The following is a 19173-nucleotide window of genomic DNA, read 5'->3' as shown; positions in this document are numbered from 1 at the left end:
CGAAACAAAAACTTCCAAGGTGCTCCCTCCTCTTGCTGTATTCTTGTCCTGGATGCTGAAGTTGCACTTGAAGCCCAGGTAGGCCACAAGGTGGCACCATTAGTTCATAAATAAAGTGCTGCTGTTGCAGGAAAAACCTGATTTTTTTTTTTAAATCACTTTATTACAAAAATAATACATATGCGGGCGCCTGGGTGGCTCAGTCGTTGAGCGTCTGCCTTCGGCTCAGGTCATGATCCCAGGGTCCTGGGATCGAGCCCCGCATCGGGCTCCCTGCTCCGCGGGAACCCTGCTTCTCCCTCTCCCACTCCACCTGCTTGTGTTCCCTCTCTCGCTGTCTCTCTCTCTGTCAAATAAATAAATAAAATCTTTAAAAAAAAAAAAATAATAAATAATACATATGCATGAAAGACTTCAGCTTGACCTTCCAGTGCTTATTTACTATCTTTATTATATAATTACAAATTATAAACTGAAGACTTCCTATGGGGGCAAGTCCCTTGCTAAGAATTTTAAACAGGCTAAAATTACACAATAAAGATTTTGGAAAATATTGAAAGGTATTAGAATAAAATAAAATACCCACGGTACCAGTACTCCATTTGTGAACAATTAATTTTTATTTTAAGCCAATATTTTTCCAAAAGTTGAATTGAACTGTTAAAATAATGCAAAGATACAAGTAACACAAACATTGGAAGAAATATATATCAGAAATCCTTGTTTGTTTGTTTTCTGATGGAGAAAGAAAAATTTAGACAAGTGTTTTCTCACTATCCCAATGAGTAAGAAATACATGAGAATAATGACTCCAGGGATTTAGTCACTTCCTATAAAGTAGAATATATTTCCAAATGTTTTGATGTTGTTTTCTCACACTTAGAAAAGATTACTTTGAGAAGATTGCAGAGTTAATTCAGAATATATGGCTGAATGTTTCCTGTAAACAAGTGATCGGTGTTTCCTGCAAAGTAAGAAACATTTCCAGGTATTTATTGTTTCTCTGCAGTTCGAAAAATTTACTTTGAATGAAATGATTTTAAGGAGTTAATTCAGAGTGTGTGGGCTAGACTGTTTCCCTTTATGTAATCTTTGATGAAAAATTTCCTAAACTAATTCATTATATGAAAAAGAATCTTATGAAAGCAAACTTAGTGCCATTTTTTTTGCCCATAAAATGAGGATAATTGATAATACCTTATATATAAGGTTTATCTGAGGATTAAATCAGTCATTCCAGGAAATACACTTAAATAGTACCTGGAATATAATAACTTAATAGACGTTAAATATTATGTATCATGTTGCTAAGTAGTTGCATAGTGATAGCAGACATATAAACAAATCCTTGTTTTTTTTTCATTAAGCTTTCTTTCCTAAGAACTAAGTAATGCCTGATTAGCCTACTTTCAGTTATTATATGAACTTAAACATAATGAACTGGCCTTTAGTAGCATTCTGTAATTCACACATTTCAAATTAACCTCACCTTTATTGCTTTAATAAAGTTTTAATTATGAAGTAATTGGTAGCTTGGCATTGAAGAAATCACAACATTGAGAATTTTAAACAAATCAAGTTAGACTTGGAAATACCACAAAATGAGATATAAAGTAAAAATGTATCTGTAGTAGATCCAGATATATCTAAAAATTACTTTTTTTTTTTTTAAAGATTTTATTTATTTGAGAGAGAGAGAGAATGAGAGAGAGCACATGAGAGGGGGGAGGGTCAGAGGGAGAAGCAGACTCCCCGCCGAGCAGGGAGCCCGATGCGGGACTCGATCCCGGGACTCCAGGATCATGACCTGAGCCGAAGGCAGCCGCCCAACCAACTGAGCCACCCAGGCGCCCTCTAAAAATTACTTTTTGAACTTCTGTTAATTATTTTTGAGACTTGGAAGTAAAATTCAGAAGGTTCTACTTATAAACTTCCTCCTTTACATGTTTTTCATGGTGCTGGAATATCCTGAAAGGATAATATTCTCAATTCTTTTTTTAAATTTACTTCCATGCTTTCAAAAAGGCGGCTACCTTTTTTCTTTTTTAAGAACTCAAAACAAATATCCACATATTTTGTCTTTATTTTGGACAGATACCTCAAAGGGTAAGAATTGAGATTCTAGCCATACGATCTATGAGAATTTATTTCCCTGGCCCTTTTAAGACAATCTTCCAAAAAATCAATAAGTAAGAATTCTAAAAGGGATTCAAATTAAAGTGAACTGTAGTTTAAGATGAACTGTACATTTGACATTTTATTGTGAGCAAAGCAAGCATTGCATCAAGATTGCTGTCAAAGTAAAACTATTGTCCATAAAGAAATAAGACTAGGGGCATCTGGGTGACTCAGTTGGTTGAGCATCCATCCGACTCTTGATTTTGGCTCAGGTCATGATCTCAGGGTTGTGGGATTGAGCCCCAAGTGGGGCTCTGGTCTCAGCAGGGTCTGCTTGAGATTTCTCTCCCACTCCCTCTGTCCCTCTCCCGCCCCCCATTCTCTCTCTCTCTCAAATAAATAAATAAATCTTTAAAAAAGAAAAAAAAAATAATTCCACATTATAGGTGGATCCATCTGTGTCACATCTTTTAAATACATTGCCTGAGAATCTATTGATAGATTTTGACCAAAAATACTATTTTAAAAGTCTCTTAGACTATGCTTTTTTTTTTAAGATTTACTTATTTTAGAGAGAGTGAGCAGGGGGAGGGGCAGAGAGAGGGGTCGACAAGCAGAGTCCCCTCTGAGCGGGGAGCCCCACGCAGGGCTTGATCCCAGGACCCTGAGATCATGACCTGAGCCGAAACCAAGAGTGGTCACTTAACCAACTGAGCCACCCAGGTGCCCCTCTTAGACTATGTTTTGATTGGCTTAAAATGTCAATGAATTTAAATTCGGGTAAGAGGAAAAATGCAAAGCAAATTTTTTTAAACTGCTAAGGAATTTAATAAGAAAATTATGGAAAATTATAGAGTCTTATAGAATACAACCATTAAAAATTGTTTTTGGAAGACTGGTAATGTGGAAGGATGTTCATGATATAGTAAGTAAAAAAGTTTAACATTTGTATTTATAGTATGAATTAAATATATATTCATATAGAAAAAAAAGGCTGGAGGACCATAGCACCAAAGTAGTAATAATAGTTATTTCTAGTTGGTAGGATTATGGGTAACTTGTATTTTCTTCTCTTAGTTCATATTTATTTTCTTAATAAATTTATAATAAATTATAAAATTGGTCATAAAAAATGTTACCTTAAAATCCAGTTAAGATGGGGGTGCCTGGGTGGCTCAGTCAGTTAGGCATCTGCCTTCGGTTCAGGTCATGATCCCGGAGTCCCAGGATCGAGCCCCGCATCGGGCTCCCTGCTCAGTGGGGAGTCTGCTTCTCCCTCTGCCCCTCAACCTGCTCATGTTCAATCTCTCTTTCTCTCTCTCTCTCTCTTTCTCAAATAAATAAAATCTTAAAAAAATGAAATCTTGTTAAGATGAGCTTAATTGAGTGTATAATCCACAAAGAATTATTTGGATTCTCCTATGTCTAGATTTCAAAAAAAATGTGCCAGGCACTATGTAATCTGCAAGGATACACAGACATCTCAGACCTATTTCTTGCATTTTAGAGACAAGGTCTGGCAGGAATTTTTGCAAACAGTTGTGAATATGGAACCGAGCTTTGTATGAGCCATTTCCTACTGGTTATCTTGATAACTATGTAGAGGTGGCATGGCATATTAGAAATTTTGTAGACTAAATGTGAAGCCCACTCTTAACAGCAGTGTGGCCTTAGACTCATTAACCTCTCTGAGCCTTGGAAATTATTAAGACCACTCTATTAGGAAATACAGCTATTGAAGATAAGCAGGCTGAAAAAATATATTAACGTTTTGAGAAGGAATTGTTAAAATTTTTACTTCTGCAGAGCTAGATTTCTTTTAGATGTGGCTGTTTCCCCTTGCCTAATATCTGGAGCTGTACAGCACTTGGATTTTAAGAACAGTAATTCTAAAGTGCTAGCAGTTAGGATTTAATGACTTCATTGGAAGTTCTTATTTTATGGTTCTTTGAGGTTATTTTTATATTTTTAAAACAACTGTATCCTTTTAAAACGTTAAGAATAACCACATGAGGTATAGAGAATCCAGATTTGGGTTTCCATTTACTGTATAGGCTCTAAGTTTTAGTACTTTTCTATGACATTAGAAAATGTAGGCAGTCCCCTCTGATATTTTGTCTCTCCAGGTATGCCATTTTTCCCTTGCATTTTGCTGAAGTGTCTGGTGCTTTGATGTCTGAAGTTGCTTGTAGGCATAGTGTCATTCCATTTGAACCAAGAATATGGCACTTAGTCTTGCCTTTCCCAGTGGCTTTTCAAAATGAAAAGTAAATCAATACATTATGGTTGGTGATATTAGATATAGAAGACCAATTTAAAGTTAGGTTTAATGAGTATATATTAAAATATGACAGGTTTTCTCCATTAGTTCTTAACCATCAAGAATACTATCTTAAAGTTATGTAGCTATGACCCAATATTAACATAAAAGAAAAATTTAAAAGAAAAAGAATATTAACTAGAACGTCCCATCAGGTCAGTGACTCACATGCTTCCACTAAAACCTCCTTACTGTTTTGTCATTTGGCCTGAGACAAGCGCGGTGTGGTATTAGGAGCTCTTGTTACTGATATTTGGAAACTGCTTCATCCGAAAGTATGAGTGGCTCCATCCTCATAAAGTCTTTTAGGCTGTGCCAGCCCTCCAAGACGTGACCTCCCAGAGTTCTCCTTTTAACAGTCCCATGGAATTGGCCTCTGAAGTAGTCACCGTCCCTCGTGGACACTGTCCCTTAGGAACATGGTGAACAAGGAGAGGATTTTCTGGGGCTGTTCCCACAATTGACTGTTCTTGTGGGTTTTCCTCTGCCGGGAACCAGTTCTCTTTTCCTTTCTTGGACTTCTTTACTCTCCACTAGAGGTCACCCCATTGCTAGATGCTGCTCTGTTAGCAGGGGATCAGTGCTCCATGTTCCACGCAGGCTATCTTCAGTACATAAAGAACTGTCTCCCCAGAGCTGTGCCCATCCTCAGGAAGGTAGTAACTATTAATTTTTGAGTACTTAAGTCACACAGCTAGTAAGTAGCTGAACCGGTGCTCAAACCCCAGCAGTCTAGCTCCAGATACATTCTGGGTGAGGTAGCCAAGCTCTTTCTAGTGTCTTCTGACACTAGAAAAACTGCGTTTCTGGAGTATTGTACACTCCTGAAAGTAGTCCCTCAGGAAGTCAGACCATATCTTATCTCTCTGTCTCCTGCTTTTCCTACCTTGAAAAGCAGACTTCACTATGTTTAGCTTTTATGTTCATTTACAGGGGAACAGACTCAGCCCTCTGTGAATCTTGAAGGATACCAGTTCAGTGTTCATAATCACACATTAATGTTTCTAACTCTACTTGTGGAATGGTTCTTACTACACACTACCTTTGGTAAATACTAGGGCCCTTATTAATGCTTACTCCAACAAACTCTTCCATAAATAACCTCTTACTGTCCTGGTTGCCTGAGCCATCCAGACAGATGATCCCAAAGAAGACCTTACTTTCTTTTTTCTTTCCTTTCCTTTCCCTTTTCTTTTTTTGCATGGGGACAGTAGGCACCTTCAGACTTGACTCTCTCTCCTTTTTTTTTTTTTTAAGATTTTTATTTGAGAGAGCATGAGAGAGCACAGGTAGGGGGAAGGGCAGAGGGACAAGTGGACTCCCTGCTGAGTAGGGAGCTGGATGCAGGGCTCAAACCCAAGACCCTGGGATGAGGACCCGAGCTGAAGGCAGACACTTAACCGACTGAGCCACCCATGCACCCCGTCAACTGTCCTTCAGTCCAAACCTTTAAGCATCCATACCAGCAATTGCACTTCTGGACATTTGTCCTAGAGAAATGAAGACGTTCGTTCACATAAAAATATGTACCTGAATGTTTTAGAAGCTTTAACATAACACCCCCAAACTGCAGACAACCGCATGTCCTTCAAAAGGTGAATGGCTAACCAAGCTGTGGTACATTCATACCATGGAACACTACTCCGCAGTAGAAAAAATGATACTATTGATATACACAACAACCTGAATGAATCCTCAGAGAATTCTGTTGAGTGAAAAAAATAAAAGGTTACATACTGTATGGTTCCATTTATATAACATTCTTGAAATGACAGAATTCTAGAAATGGAATACAGGATAGTGGTTTCCAGGGGATAAGGTGGGGTGGGGGTGGGAGGGAAGTAGGTGTGGCTGTAAAAGGGCAATATGAGAGAGCTCTGTGGTAATGGAAATGTTCTAGATCTTAATTAGCAGTGTCAGTATCCTAGTTGTGATATTATAGTTTTGTGAGATATTAACCTCAGGGGAAACTGGGTAAAAGTACATAGGATCTCTGTGTACTATTTCTTTCAACTTCGTGTGAATCTACAATTATCTCAAAAAGTTTAATTTAAAAATCTTTAGTCCTCTTCACTCTTTGAACCATAGTTAATATGTATTCTAAGTTTTACTCACTTTCATAACTTCTTGAGAAGCTATTAACAGATTTCTAGTGATTAAGTTCTAATTGGGGTCTTAGACATTTTCTTGGAGGTTTCAAGTATAATTAGGTCTAATGCATTTGTGTAATAAGTTTGAAATCACATAAATCTGTAATTTGATCAAATGTACTTTCTTATGGGGCTTGTCATCAGAAGAAAATGGCAGAAGCATTGTCTTGTGAATTTAAAGAAACTTTCTTGTGAATTTTTTTTAAGTTTTTATTTAAATTCCAGTTAGGTAACATATAGTATAATATTAATTTCGGGCATACGATGTAGTGATTCAGCACTTCCATACAGCACTCCGTGCTCATCACAACAAGTGCACTCCTAAATCCCCATCACCTATTTAATCCATCCCCCACCCATTCCCCTTCTGGTCACCATCAGTTTAGGAACTTCCTTATGAATTTAACAGGTCATTTGAAGGGGTAACTATATAATCTATAATTCTGTCTCCACATGAGAAGCAAAGCTTGACCTTTTCGTAATGCGAACCCTACTATTTTCAGAATTCTAACACCTGTACCATTTTAACCTTGAAAATCGTATATCAGAGGTAGGTTTTAGTCGTGAAGATCCAGCCCCCAGTGGTCATGATGAGAAAGTAAAGGTACTCTACTTTGGGTGAATTCAGAATATTCGTGCAAGGAAATTAAGTGGCTCAGTAATCTGAAGTTTGTCTAAATTGGTACATACAATTTGTCAGCCCTCATTTTCCAGTCTAGCACTGATAACCCTTATGATACAACCTGACTTATGTATTTAAATGGAGCCTCATAAAATACCATTAATTATTTCTCATACAAGTTTATTTAAAGGGATTTGATAAAAATTGAGCATGAATGACCAGTAAAAGCTTAATCTGAATCTCAACCTGAGCTATAAATTCGGGATTTAGTCTTTATATCCTACCACTTAGCATGGTATTTGCCATATTTTGAGCACATAGTAACTGTTAGTTTCATGGATTAATACTGATTTTTTGTGGCCCCTACTGCCTGTGCGTGGCCCTTGTTCCACAGTCCCTCACGAGAAGAGTATAGCGGGGCAGACGAGGTACTTGAGATGTCTGAGTACAGAGGGGAAACCTGAGGGGGTCCCCGCAAGAGCAGGAAGGTGAGGCAGCAGCATATTTCAGGAGAAGCAGGGTCTGGCATGTGGAAAAGTCTGCAGATAGATCTGGGCCAATTTTTCTTTCACACTGAGAAGCAAAGGGGGCAGAGGATCAATCTCCTGGGGAGATTCAAGTACCAGCATTCAGGATGGATTAGAAATATTTTTTCTTAAATGTATTCTATTTGGTTTAGATGTAAGTATTGGTTCTTTTTACTTTCCCCCCATGCAAATAGCATTTTATTTCTAGAAATGTTTTTGTGGGCTGCTCTGAGATCTAACACGTGAAATATGTGCATTCTGAATTCCAGGGACTTAGCATGAATTTTCAGAGTCCAGTTTGTTCTCTACTGATGGCACATAATTTGATTCTTTTTCTTTTATCTTTCTGACCATGCGTTCTTGTTTGTGGGCAACAGAGTCACTCCTTAGGAGGCCTTCTGTTCTCCCTTTTCACTACTTTATTACTTGTCAGTTACTACTAGCTCGCAAATTGATGCATTACCCATAGATTTTCTGGAGAATATTCACAGACCCCACCAGCTTGTCTGTGTTTAATAGAACAGCTAGACTTCATGTCACACCCTTGTTATAACTAAAGTTTCTATTTACTGTAGATCCTTGCTGTCACATTTCTGGATATTCTCTTGAACCTTCTTAAGAATTCAGAGAAACTGCTGGCTGACTACTGAAAGAAAGATATAATCTTCAGGCTTACATGAGTATTTTTCTGCCGTCAGCTTCCTCAGAGTATGTGAAAGCTTCGATGCCTTGCTTTGTGGCAGATTCAGTTCTGTGATCAAGATGAAAAATGTTATCTATCATTGGCCTTATTAAATTTGGGGGTAAAGTTAGTTTCTCAAGGACACAAAGAAAAATATACCATACTTATTCTCACTTAAAAAATAAACAAGGAAGGCTTTTTTTTTTTTCCCACTGAGCCAACATTCAAAAGAATCCCAAGTCTTCAAACCACAAGAATTCTTACTGTGTTAGAAACAAAAATATCAAGTAGCTTGTTTTTCATTATCTGTTCTTACAGAATTCAACAAAAACATGTTATCTCTTGAAAAGCACTTGATATGTGGTATTTTAGTTTTTTAAAAATGCTTCTGATAGCTTTGTCCTTTTTAATGATCTAATCCAAGGAATACTGTAGGGGAAAATAGGGAGGCTACCCTCAAAAGAGAATTCTTGACTATTTTAATGAGCAGTTTCTTCTCAATGGGTTAATTTCTTTAAAAAGCATTATATAGTGTCAAAATCTGAAGTCTATTTTATCTTGATCTCTGTAATTCTTAATCCTCAGCAGATTTTTCCCCTATTTAGAATTAGCCTTAACAACTCCTTCTCACCTGTTCTATGCAGCGGGTCATTAAGTTGTGCTAATTCTGTCTTCTCTATCCGTCTCCATTGTGTTCCCTTTTCTCTGACACGGCCTCAGATCAGGCTGTCATCATTTCTTGACTGGATTTCTGCAGTGACCTGCTGATTGATCTCCCAGTCCCCGGCCTTGACCCTCTCTAATCTACCCTCTCCCTGTTGCTGACAGAGTAATCTTTCTGAAAGACTAAAAGACCATGCCATTTCCTTGGCTTGAAATCTTTCAGTGACTCCTTACTAAAATTCAGTATAATAACCCTTACCATAGAGTTGTTAGGAAGATGAAATAAAATGCATTAGGCACCCTTGGTGTGGTGCCTAGCTTGGAGCAGGCCCTCAGTGTGTGTGACTGTTTCCCCTTTGCACAGAGAACCCGTGGAGGCAGCAGAGCTCTAGGGGCAAGTAGCTCATGTCTAGAGGGACCATGGCTCTGCTGGGAAACCAGGCTAAAAGGAGTGGGGGCCAAGAATCTCACCAAACTCCGTAGCCATGTTTTCCTGAATCCCCTTGAGGTCAGACACAAGAATAGATTGGTCTAACATCCAGTTCCATCAGTGTTCCAGAAAGAAAGACTTTGTTTGACAAATTACAAGCCAACCCTGTCTGTGACTCAGCTTTTGTGACTGTAGAGTGAGGGAGTCATCTCTGTAAACACATTGGTCTCTGCCTTTGTGTTTTCTTCTTTTGGTTTATTTTCTCTTCAATTTCTTAGTAAGGTTTCTTTTGTCAGACTTTAACTTTCCTTAAATGAACCAAGAGGAGGTCAGGGAGACAGACAGACAGACAGACACACACACACACACAGTCCAAGAAACTGCTGGAGCAAGAAGTATCAGTGAAAGAGGTGTGGACGCGCTGGAGAGGCTAGGTTCCTCAGATGGATGAAATTTGTGGGGTGGACACAGTTGGGATTGCTGCCTTTGTCCTGCCTCTGAATTCCCAGACAGACCTGTTTTTCTTCATCTCTCAGTCTTCAGACAATGGGAGTTTGGCAAAATCAGATACTTAGATAACCACAGAATAGAATCAATACTGTAAAAAAGACAGTCTGAATTGATTTCATGGTATTTCCAATTTTTAAATTCAGTTTGTTGCTTTTCTTAGCTTTTCTCTTTCCCCTGAAAATTGAAGTTCGTGCTATAGACAAAACATTCAGCAGGTCTTTATTGAATATGAATTAAGTTATTTCATTATTTTTTCTTGCTGATTTAGTTAACTTTTGAGCAGATAGTTCTGCTTACCATGTAGAATATATCAAATATGATAAAAGGCAAATATGTGAAAGAGAGTTACTTTGTTTTAAATAAGAATCTCTACCAGCAGTAGCGTGTGTTTGAAGTTTAAGGATCATGTTATATATGTCTTCTGACAATGCAATAAACTTAAATCTAAGTGATTATATTTTCCTTACCTTTAAAAATCTCTCTTAATCTTTTTATTTAATGAAAAGCAAAATAGAGCTTTATAGTAATTTAATTGCAATTTTGATCAAATGGATATGAAGAAAATAAGACATTTTATTGAGAAATAAAACGTAATTGATAACTTTGTTGTTGTTTCTGTTTGGTGAGGTAATTTATTAGAGGCAGGAGGCCAAGAAGGATAAGAAATAGTGCTTCTCTAAATGACTTCATTGTCTTCATTTAGTTTGGCTTCACTGAATCTCACCTCATATTTCATTACAGGCATAGTCCATCCGCTCCATCAGAATAATGTCCTACGTTTTTGTAAATGATTCGTCTCAGACTAATGTGCCCTTGCTACAAGCCTGTATTGATGGAGACTTTAACTATTCCAAGCGGCTTTTGGAAAGCGGCTTTGACCCAAATATTCGTGACAGCAGGGGCAGAACAGGCCTTCACCTCGCAGCAGCCAGAGGGAATGTTGACATCTGCCAACTGTTGCATAAATTTGGTGCTGATCTTCTGGCCACAGATTATCAAGGAAACACAGCCCTGCATCTCTGTGGCCATGTGGATACTATTCAATTCTTAGTTTCCAATGGACTCAAAATTGATATTTGGTAAGTCCTCTGTGGTTTTTGAAATCTGGTCATTTCTTCCCATTAGTTTGTCAGCCATTGGTCCAATCTCAGAGTCTATTGATTCTGCTTTCTCGTTGATCATCTACAGTGACAAGTTCAACAAGGCATGGAGGACAAGGTAATCTTGTTAGGGGAGTGAGGAAACAAGAGGCTGACTTCTAGATTGATGCTGAAGTGGTGCAAGTTTTTCTATGAGAACAGTGGTGAGGTTCTGCTACCAATAATTGTGTATTGTCAGATAAGGGAAAAAGAAAAGAACTAACATTTGTTGAATAGCTGTTATGGACCAGGCGCTGTGTTTACTTACCTTAGCTCATTTAATCCTTAGAATGAATAGCTCTTGAGGTCAGTGTTATCTTCGTTTTACAGATGCAGTAGTTGAGACAAGAAGGGTTTAAACAAAAAGGTCACACAGCTGGAATTTGAACCTAGTTCCACCTGATTCCAAACTGTCTTCTGTCATATAATATACCATGCTAGCTTCATAATCTCTCTGGGGCTCAGAGTCCTTTTTATGCTGAACAGTTTGAAGAAGTGTTTGTTTTAGTGATACCTTGTCTCTAGAGTGGAAAAGGTGTGAGACCATCTTTAAAACTGAGCTTGACATTTAAACTACACTTACATGTTGCCTTGATTTATTGGTCCCTAAATCTGAAAAAGACAGCAAATGTGGTGGACAAATGTGGTGGGAATTGGCTATGGGAGTCACTGTTACTTGGCTGTCTTCTCTTATTAGTGTTAAATAGGTAGGTGAACCAAAGCAGCTTATTTGGTTGCTTTGGGCTTTTATTTGTTTTTAATTCTTAGACTTTTCTTTTTTTCAATATGCTCTATTGCCATAAAATGTAAATGTCAGGTAAGAATGAATCTAGAATCTAGAACTTTCCAGTTAATTTCTAAGAAAATGTCCTCTTTTTCTTTTATTTATTCTCATGTATTTACTCTTTTGCCTCTATATTCTTTTTCCTCTTTCCCTACAAGGAAAAAAAATAGGTTTACTCAAAATTCAAGTTCCAGTTCAACCACTGGTTCTGCTCTGGGCTTTGAGTTAATTCGGCCCATGCCTTTGTCACTGAGATCTACACAGGTGGGTACTAACAATATAATCCCAACTGTTATGATGACCTCTTTATATTTATGAACTTTTTTAGTAATCATCAAGGTGCTACACCCTTGGTTCTGGCAAAGCGCAGAGGAGTGAATAAAGATGTCATCCGATTGCTGGAATCTTTGGAAGAACAAGAGGTAAAAGGGTTTAACAGAGGAACTCACTCAAAACTGGAGACCATGCAGACAGCTGAGAGTGAAAGGTACTTAACAATGTAATTTTTTAAGGGGCAAGTCACTTTAAGTCTTTGGATCTTTTATGACAACTTTGTGAGCTTTCTATTTATTTGCTTTCAAGTACAGAGCTTTGATACTTTCTTTGAAGTTTATATAGGTCCGTATGGCTCCAGATTACAATTGAGAAGCTATTAACAGAAAGTACTACGTGCCCACATGCACGTAATGTTCTCTTAGTCCCTGTGCAAGGAAGGCTGCAGTATTGTCAGCACAAGGGGAAGAGGTGGTTAAGAGCTGGATATGAGGGAAGGAAGCAGGAGTTTGAGAATTTCAAGTGCAGGTCACAAGCCAAATGGAACTGCAGAAAGGAGGAGAAAGATAAGGCTAGAAACTTGGACAGTATTAGAAAAGACCAAAAAGGCCATTTCAAAGGCAGGGAAGTGGAGTGCTGAGGAAAAGTAAAACAGGAAGAGAGAAATGAAGATTTAGCACACAATTCAGTAATGTGAAAGTGAAAGTAACTTTTCCATGAGTTGGAACAAATGCAATTTGGGCTCCTGTAAGTAACTGATGCTAAGATGTAGTAACTGACAGGGTTTTCAGTATCTTGTCATTTCTCATCTCGAAGCAGTTTACAACACGGTTCAGGAAGCTCTGAAAAGGTGACAAATCGTCTTTTCTCCTGGCCCCACTAGTTCCACAGGGAAAGTCCATAGTCCAGACTGAGTTGTACTAGCATGGAGTCTGGTTGATTGCCACGGAGTTTCAGCCTTCCAGATAATTACAAGGTAGGACAGATGATGAACCTACTATTGTCACTTCCCAAAATTTTCAGTGGAATATATTTCAAGGGCCCTCATTAGCTGTTGACCCAGTAGCTTGACTGATCAGACTATTTGTTTAGATACTTTCAAGAACTTACTACTGTCCAAAGAAATGAGAGCTTTACTTCTAGAACAGTGCATGCTGGTCATGAGTTATCACTGAAAGCTGACAAGTAGATAAAATAAGCAAGAAGTCCAAGATATATTTTCTCTCACCTGTGTACTCTGGATTGACGGAATGCCATAAGCAATATGGTAACATTGAGTTTTCTATTATTTGTTAAAGATCGTGTTCTTCCAAAATAACTTGAAATTTATTTTCATAAATACTTTAAGCTTCTTTCCATGAAAAATGTCCAAGAATGTGTTTTTGCTTGGTATGTTCTGGGGACCTTGCTTGCTATATTTTGTTAATAGCCAGTGTCTTGGCACCTCCGTATCAGAAATATACTTTTTTTTTTCCTTTATTATAGATTTATTTTTTTTTTAACTTTATCTTGCCTAGGTTGTGATTACTTACTAAGTAGTAGAAATGAGTCATTTGAGCTGTTCTGTATGAAATATTTACTCCTGCTTCTCTCATATACCTGTCATTTCCTTTAGCATAAGGATTTGTATTATTTATAGCATTGGGTAAAGCCAGTTCTTAAAAAATTGAATTACTAGTATTTGTATTACCTGGCTGCCCTACCTTATTCCTGCCCCTCAGTATCATGGTAGACCTGTGATGGTTGAAGTTTAAATTAAAAAACTTAAAGACAGCATCATTGGTTATTAGGGAAATACAGAGCAAAGCCATAGCGAGTTACCACTTCATACCAGTAGGATGGCTGTAATCAAAAAGATGGAACGACAACAAGTATTGGTGAGGATGTGGAGAAACTGGAACCCTCATACATTGCTGGTGGGAATGTAAAGTAGGGTAGCTGCTTTGGAAAACAGTCTGGCAGTTCTCAAAAAGCAACACAGAGTTACCATATGACCCAACAATTCCACTTTAGGTATATACCCAAGAAAATTGAAAACATGGGTTCACACAAAAACTTGTACATGAATGTTTATAGCAGTATTATTTATAATAGCCCAAAGGTGGAAACCACCCAAAAGTCCATCAACTGATAAATGGATAGACAAAATGTCATCTGTGCATCTAGTGGAATATTCCACCATAAAAAGGAATGAACTACTGATATCTGCTACAACGTGAATGAGCTTTAAAAGCATCCTCCATTAAAACACTTTCATTTAAAATAAATAAATAAATAAAAGCATCCTCTATAAAAGAAGCTGGTCAAAAAAGCCATATATTGTATAATTCCGTTTATATGAATTGTCCAGAATCGGCAAAAAGAAAGTAGATTAGTGGTTGCCAGGAGCTGATGGAAGGGGCAATGGGAAGTGATTGCTAAAGGGTACAGAGTTGATTATAGAGGTGATTAAAATGTTCTGAAATCAGTGGAGATGGTTGTATAACTTTGTCAGTATACTAAAAACCACTGAATTATACAAGATGAATTTTATATGTGAATTATACCAAAAGAAAAAATTAGAGAATAAAGCTTAATGGGATTGGCTAGCATGTGGCATTGTGGCAAAGCTGTGTGATGATTAGCAGAGCATAAAGCAAGTTTTGAATGTACTTAGTATTTTCCATCACTCTTAGGATTCTCTGAGACATAGCATAACTTAAGGGCCTATAAATCAAGATGATGAAATTTTCCCACTCCCCCATATATCCTAAGTTTAATTTAGTTATTTTTATGTCTGTGGGTATAGGATGACAAAGACAGTGTAGATGACACACGTACAAAAAAAATATTGCACACGCACATTCAGTAGAAAACATTTCACTGGATAAGGTCACTATGGAAAATTCTGATTGGCAGAGCTTCATGAGCTCCTAGAGATTGCTCAGCTGAATCCTCATTTTATATCTTAACATCTTTGAATATGAGAGCACATCAACTCGGACATAGTCAGTATATTTCATACAAGTCAAAATTAACCTCTCCTGAACTTCTTTATATATTCATGTTTATGTGTTTAAACCTTCTCAAAGTTCCAATCTTATTTTTGAACTTGCTTCACTTTTCTTAAATTTTTGTATTCATGTAGACTCCCACTGAAAATGTCTTTTCTTATTTGGAGAATAAACATCTTTTAATATAGAAAGAAGAAAAGCTCAGCTATCGAGCAGAGTGGCCCATTGGGAGGTCAGCTTCCTATGATGAGAGAAGACCTTTAATACTAGTAAATGCTGAAGGATGTCTGGTTAAGTGTCAAGAAGTAAAGTAAAATTGTAGGTTAAATAAAATGCCAGTTTTTGCATGATGAACCAGACTGTAAGACACTTTTATTCTGTTTCCATTGTCCTATGCCCAGATGGTTGGAAGAATATGAAGAGAGAGGGTTTAGGAAGGGTGGTAAATTACCTTTTATAAGCAACAGATAGTTGATACATAGAATTATGGTCATTGTGGCATTAATCTAAATGATACCCTGTTATTGGACCTGCATGTTACGACATAATTGTGGGTGCTAATCCCTCCGAACTTTGAATTCATCACAGTATGGCCGTCCACATACCAAAGTCAGATATCCTGTTTTCTACTTGTAGGGGTCATATTTCTCTTTGATAGAGTTCTGAAAACCAGAATCAAGAATCATTGTTTTTTATGGCTTGTGGTACCTTATTTTCGACTAGATTCAGCCTTTATGCAGAAGTGAGATAAACTTATTTTGTATTATTGTACAAGATAGAACTACAGCCAGTTGGAGGAAGCTGTTAAGAAGAATTCCTAATGGCTAGGCGTGTTCAGATGTACAACAGACTGAACTAAGTGTCTGTTTTTAGAGGATTACAGTTAAAAGAAGTAATTCCTTTATTGGTCAGGTAACTGAACTAAGTTAGTGAAAATTCCCTTTTAACTTTAAGATTCACACACTGTATAAAAGTGACTCTAAAAATCATTTACAGATTTACCTATCTTTGCTTATTTTCATTAACATGAATTCTTAAATTATGAATCTTTGTTTTGAATTTTTCTAAATTTAAAGTAACCACAATTTGGTTACTTAGATACTAGGAGTTTGAAACAACTCATCTGACCTATAGTCAAGACTTCTGCTTGGGACCTTTTCATTAGAAAAGAATTTTTAACTCTGACTCTGCTGGATACTAAACCAAGAAACATAATCATTGCAGCTTAATTGACAGTTGAAGGTAGATTACCAGATAGATACATACATCAGTACATGAATGTATGGGAGCACATTTGTCAGTTTTCTTCTTGTAAGTGTTGTGTCTTGTCTTTTCTAAGTAACGTGGTTGCTGTTGTATCTTTCTGAAATGGGTGGAATGTGGTGTTCATGCCCCTTTCCTTTGTCTTTGCTCCTTTCACAGTGCCATGGAAAGCCATTCTCTCCTCAATCCCAACCTGCAGCAAGGGGAAGGAGTCCTGTCCAGCTTCCGAACCACATGGCAGGAGTTTGTCGAGGACCTGGGCTTCTGGAGGGTGTTGCTCTTGATCTTTGTCATTGCTTTGCTATCTCTTGGCATTGCATACTATGTGAGCGGGGTGCTCCCCTTCGTGGAGAACCAGCCTGAACTGGTGCATTAAAGGAGCCCATGGGGATGGGGCCAGTGCCTCTTCCCTGGCTTCCACTGTTTGTTCTGAGTTTCTCAAGCGTTTTCTCTTAGTGCAAGGCAGTGAGGGCTGTACATTTTTTCTTTGTGCATTTTTATGTATTGTAATCCTTTTCGAACAACGTGTTCATTTGAACCAACCACATACCGTAGTCAAGTATACTTCATCCTAAAGCTACCTCTGACTCAGCCCGACTTGTTAGGAAAGCCTTCACATAGCCTTGTTTGATAAAAACATGGAGGTCCGTGACTGAAGAATGAAAGATTAAGGAAGAGACTAGGGAGTCTTGCTACAGAAACCTTACCTAATATGGGACCAACTAAAGTGAAGTATTCAAAAAGAGAGAGGTTTTCTTCTGTGATTACTTTTTGATAGTTGGTTGGTTTAGGTTTTGTTTATTTTTGCAAGAGCCCCTTTTTTTCTTTTTCTTTTTCTTTTTCTTTTCTGGGAAGAGGGGAGAGAATGAAACATTAAGCTTAAAACTTGAAGTGCTTTTTTCACATCCTGTATAGCAAATCAGTATGTGGGACTCTGTTTGGTTTATTTTAATATTTTCAAGTCTAGTTACAAACCAAACAGAACTTTTGAAAATGAGCTATATTTTCTTCAAAAATGATTGATTTGATATTTATTTGTTTATAGGATAGTTTTGGGTTTGTTTTTTTTTTTTTGTAAACTGCTTTGCTTGTTGTTAATATCTGTGAAAAAAGAACTTGAGTTCATTTTGTTCACTTTCCAGTTTCCCCTAGTGTTTATATCAAAGAACTCCTGTTCATCAAAAATAGTCAGAAAACTCTTTTTCTACTCAGTAGTTAGCAGGGAAAGATCATTCTGACATCTGTCACTGTAATTCTGTAGTGTTATTATTGTGAAAAATTCCGTGCTACAGGCTAGCTGCGTTGTTACAACTGTATCATAGGTGATAATTATTTCATTTTATATGCAATCCTGTTTAGAGGCCCCGTTAGAATTGTCTTAACAGTCTCATCCGTATCAGTAATTCTCTGATGCAAGAGTGGATGGAGCATTTCTGAGGTGACGGTGCTGAGCACTATTGTACTGGGTGCCGTAAACTCTTTACGGATGGTGATAGTATGTAAATTGAAATCTGGTCCCCAAACTATATTGCAGCTTTCAGCAGTATGTTTGAAGGCCTCTTCTGTCAATGAGTGTGTTATGTATAAATCATATTCTTGATTTTTTTTAAAGTATATAAAGAGTTGGTAATTATTCACTGAGTATAGTCAGAAAATTGTAGTGAAAGAACTAATGGTTTTATTTTTTAGAACAAAGGCATCTAAGCTACTGCTAATTGAATTGTTGCTACTTTAGAGTAGGATTGACATTTCTGTGATTCTTGTTGCTTCTTGCTATTTTCTCTTGTATTTATATATGTAGGATTGAGGTGTTTTCTTTCATGTGGCTTTATCCTCTCTTAAAGAGCTGTTTAAAAATTCCTGATATAACTGACTGCTTCAGGATCAGCTCACAGAGTCTTGTTTTTAGGGTAGAAACAAAATAAATCATACTTGGTAAAAGACAACAAAATAAAAGCCGACTTCAGAATGGAGAACACTAGAACTCAAAATCAGAGTATATTCAGAATGAAAGCTTTGGAATTCGCTTTATGTTTGTAAATCTAGATGAGCAGAATTGGTTAACATATATGTAAAGATACTGCATTTTTTAAAGATTTTAAGTGCTGATTTCTTTGTATTTTAATCTCTGCATTCAGCATTCAGTAATACTACCAATAAATGCATTTATAGTATCTTAATCACAACCCATTTTCTTAGTGTGTCATTGTTTTCTTTTGATTTAGGGCTCTTTGTAATAGGTTGCAATTGCCAGTTTAAAAAAAGTTTTTTTCAAACCTGCTGTAGCAGGTATATTGAATTTCACATATGTTTGCCTTGTAAGTGCTCTGAAACTAATTGGGGTGAATTGCCTGTGGATTCAAGAGTAATGATACCTACCATGATTAAGCACCTTTCTATTGCGTATTTTACTTAACATGCCTCATCTCATGCCGTCGGTCAGCCCCCCGACCCAAGCTACATTTTCCCATTTTGTAAAGTGAGAAAACTGACACAGGGAGGGTTGTGACTTGTCCAGAGTCAGACAGATAGGTCATAGTGGAACAGGGATTCCAAGCTGAAGCTCTGTCCCCAGTTAGAAGTTTCTGTTTTCCTTCTGCCCCACTGTCTGTCATGCACCTTGCCTGCTGCCATCACAACAATACATTACTAAATTTTCCACCCACATTCCTAAAAACTTTTCCTCTTCCTATAATGCG

The 19173-nt window shown here is 37.4% G+C and overlaps 1 protein-coding gene across 6 annotated transcripts in view; it reads left to right on the top strand.

Annotated features, from left to right (window-relative positions):
* The window catches only part of ANKRD46 (ankyrin repeat domain 46), a 36570-nt gene extending 17848 nt beyond the window's left edge, over nt 1-18722 (top strand). For 2 of the 6 annotated variants that reach the window (XM_035011640.1, XM_035011645.1), the window contains exons 2-4: nt 10764-11101; nt 12274-12432; nt 16634-18722. In XM_035011640.1, coding sequence (XP_034867531.1) covers nt 10791-11101; nt 12274-12432; nt 16634-16850 — 687 coding nt within the window. In that variant the 5' untranslated portion in view covers nt 10764-10790 and the 3' untranslated portion in view covers nt 16851-18722. Of the gene's footprint in view, nt 1-883; nt 989-8312; nt 8446-10763; nt 11102-12273; nt 12433-16633 lie in introns of all 6 variants that reach the window. The other 4 variants (XM_035011642.1, XM_035011643.1, XM_035011639.1 and 1 more) reach the window with 4 other exon arrangements.
* Nucleotides 18723-19173: the final 451 nt, after the last annotated feature.

This window comes from Mirounga leonina, unplaced genomic scaffold (genome assembly GCF_011800145.1).
Source record: "Mirounga leonina isolate KUSES-001 unplaced genomic scaffold, KU_Mleo_1.0 Mir_165, whole genome shotgun sequence".
Classification (NCBI taxonomy): domain Eukaryota; kingdom Metazoa; phylum Chordata; class Mammalia; order Carnivora; family Phocidae; genus Mirounga; species Mirounga leonina.
This window is presented reverse-complemented; position numbering and strand designations above follow the sequence as displayed.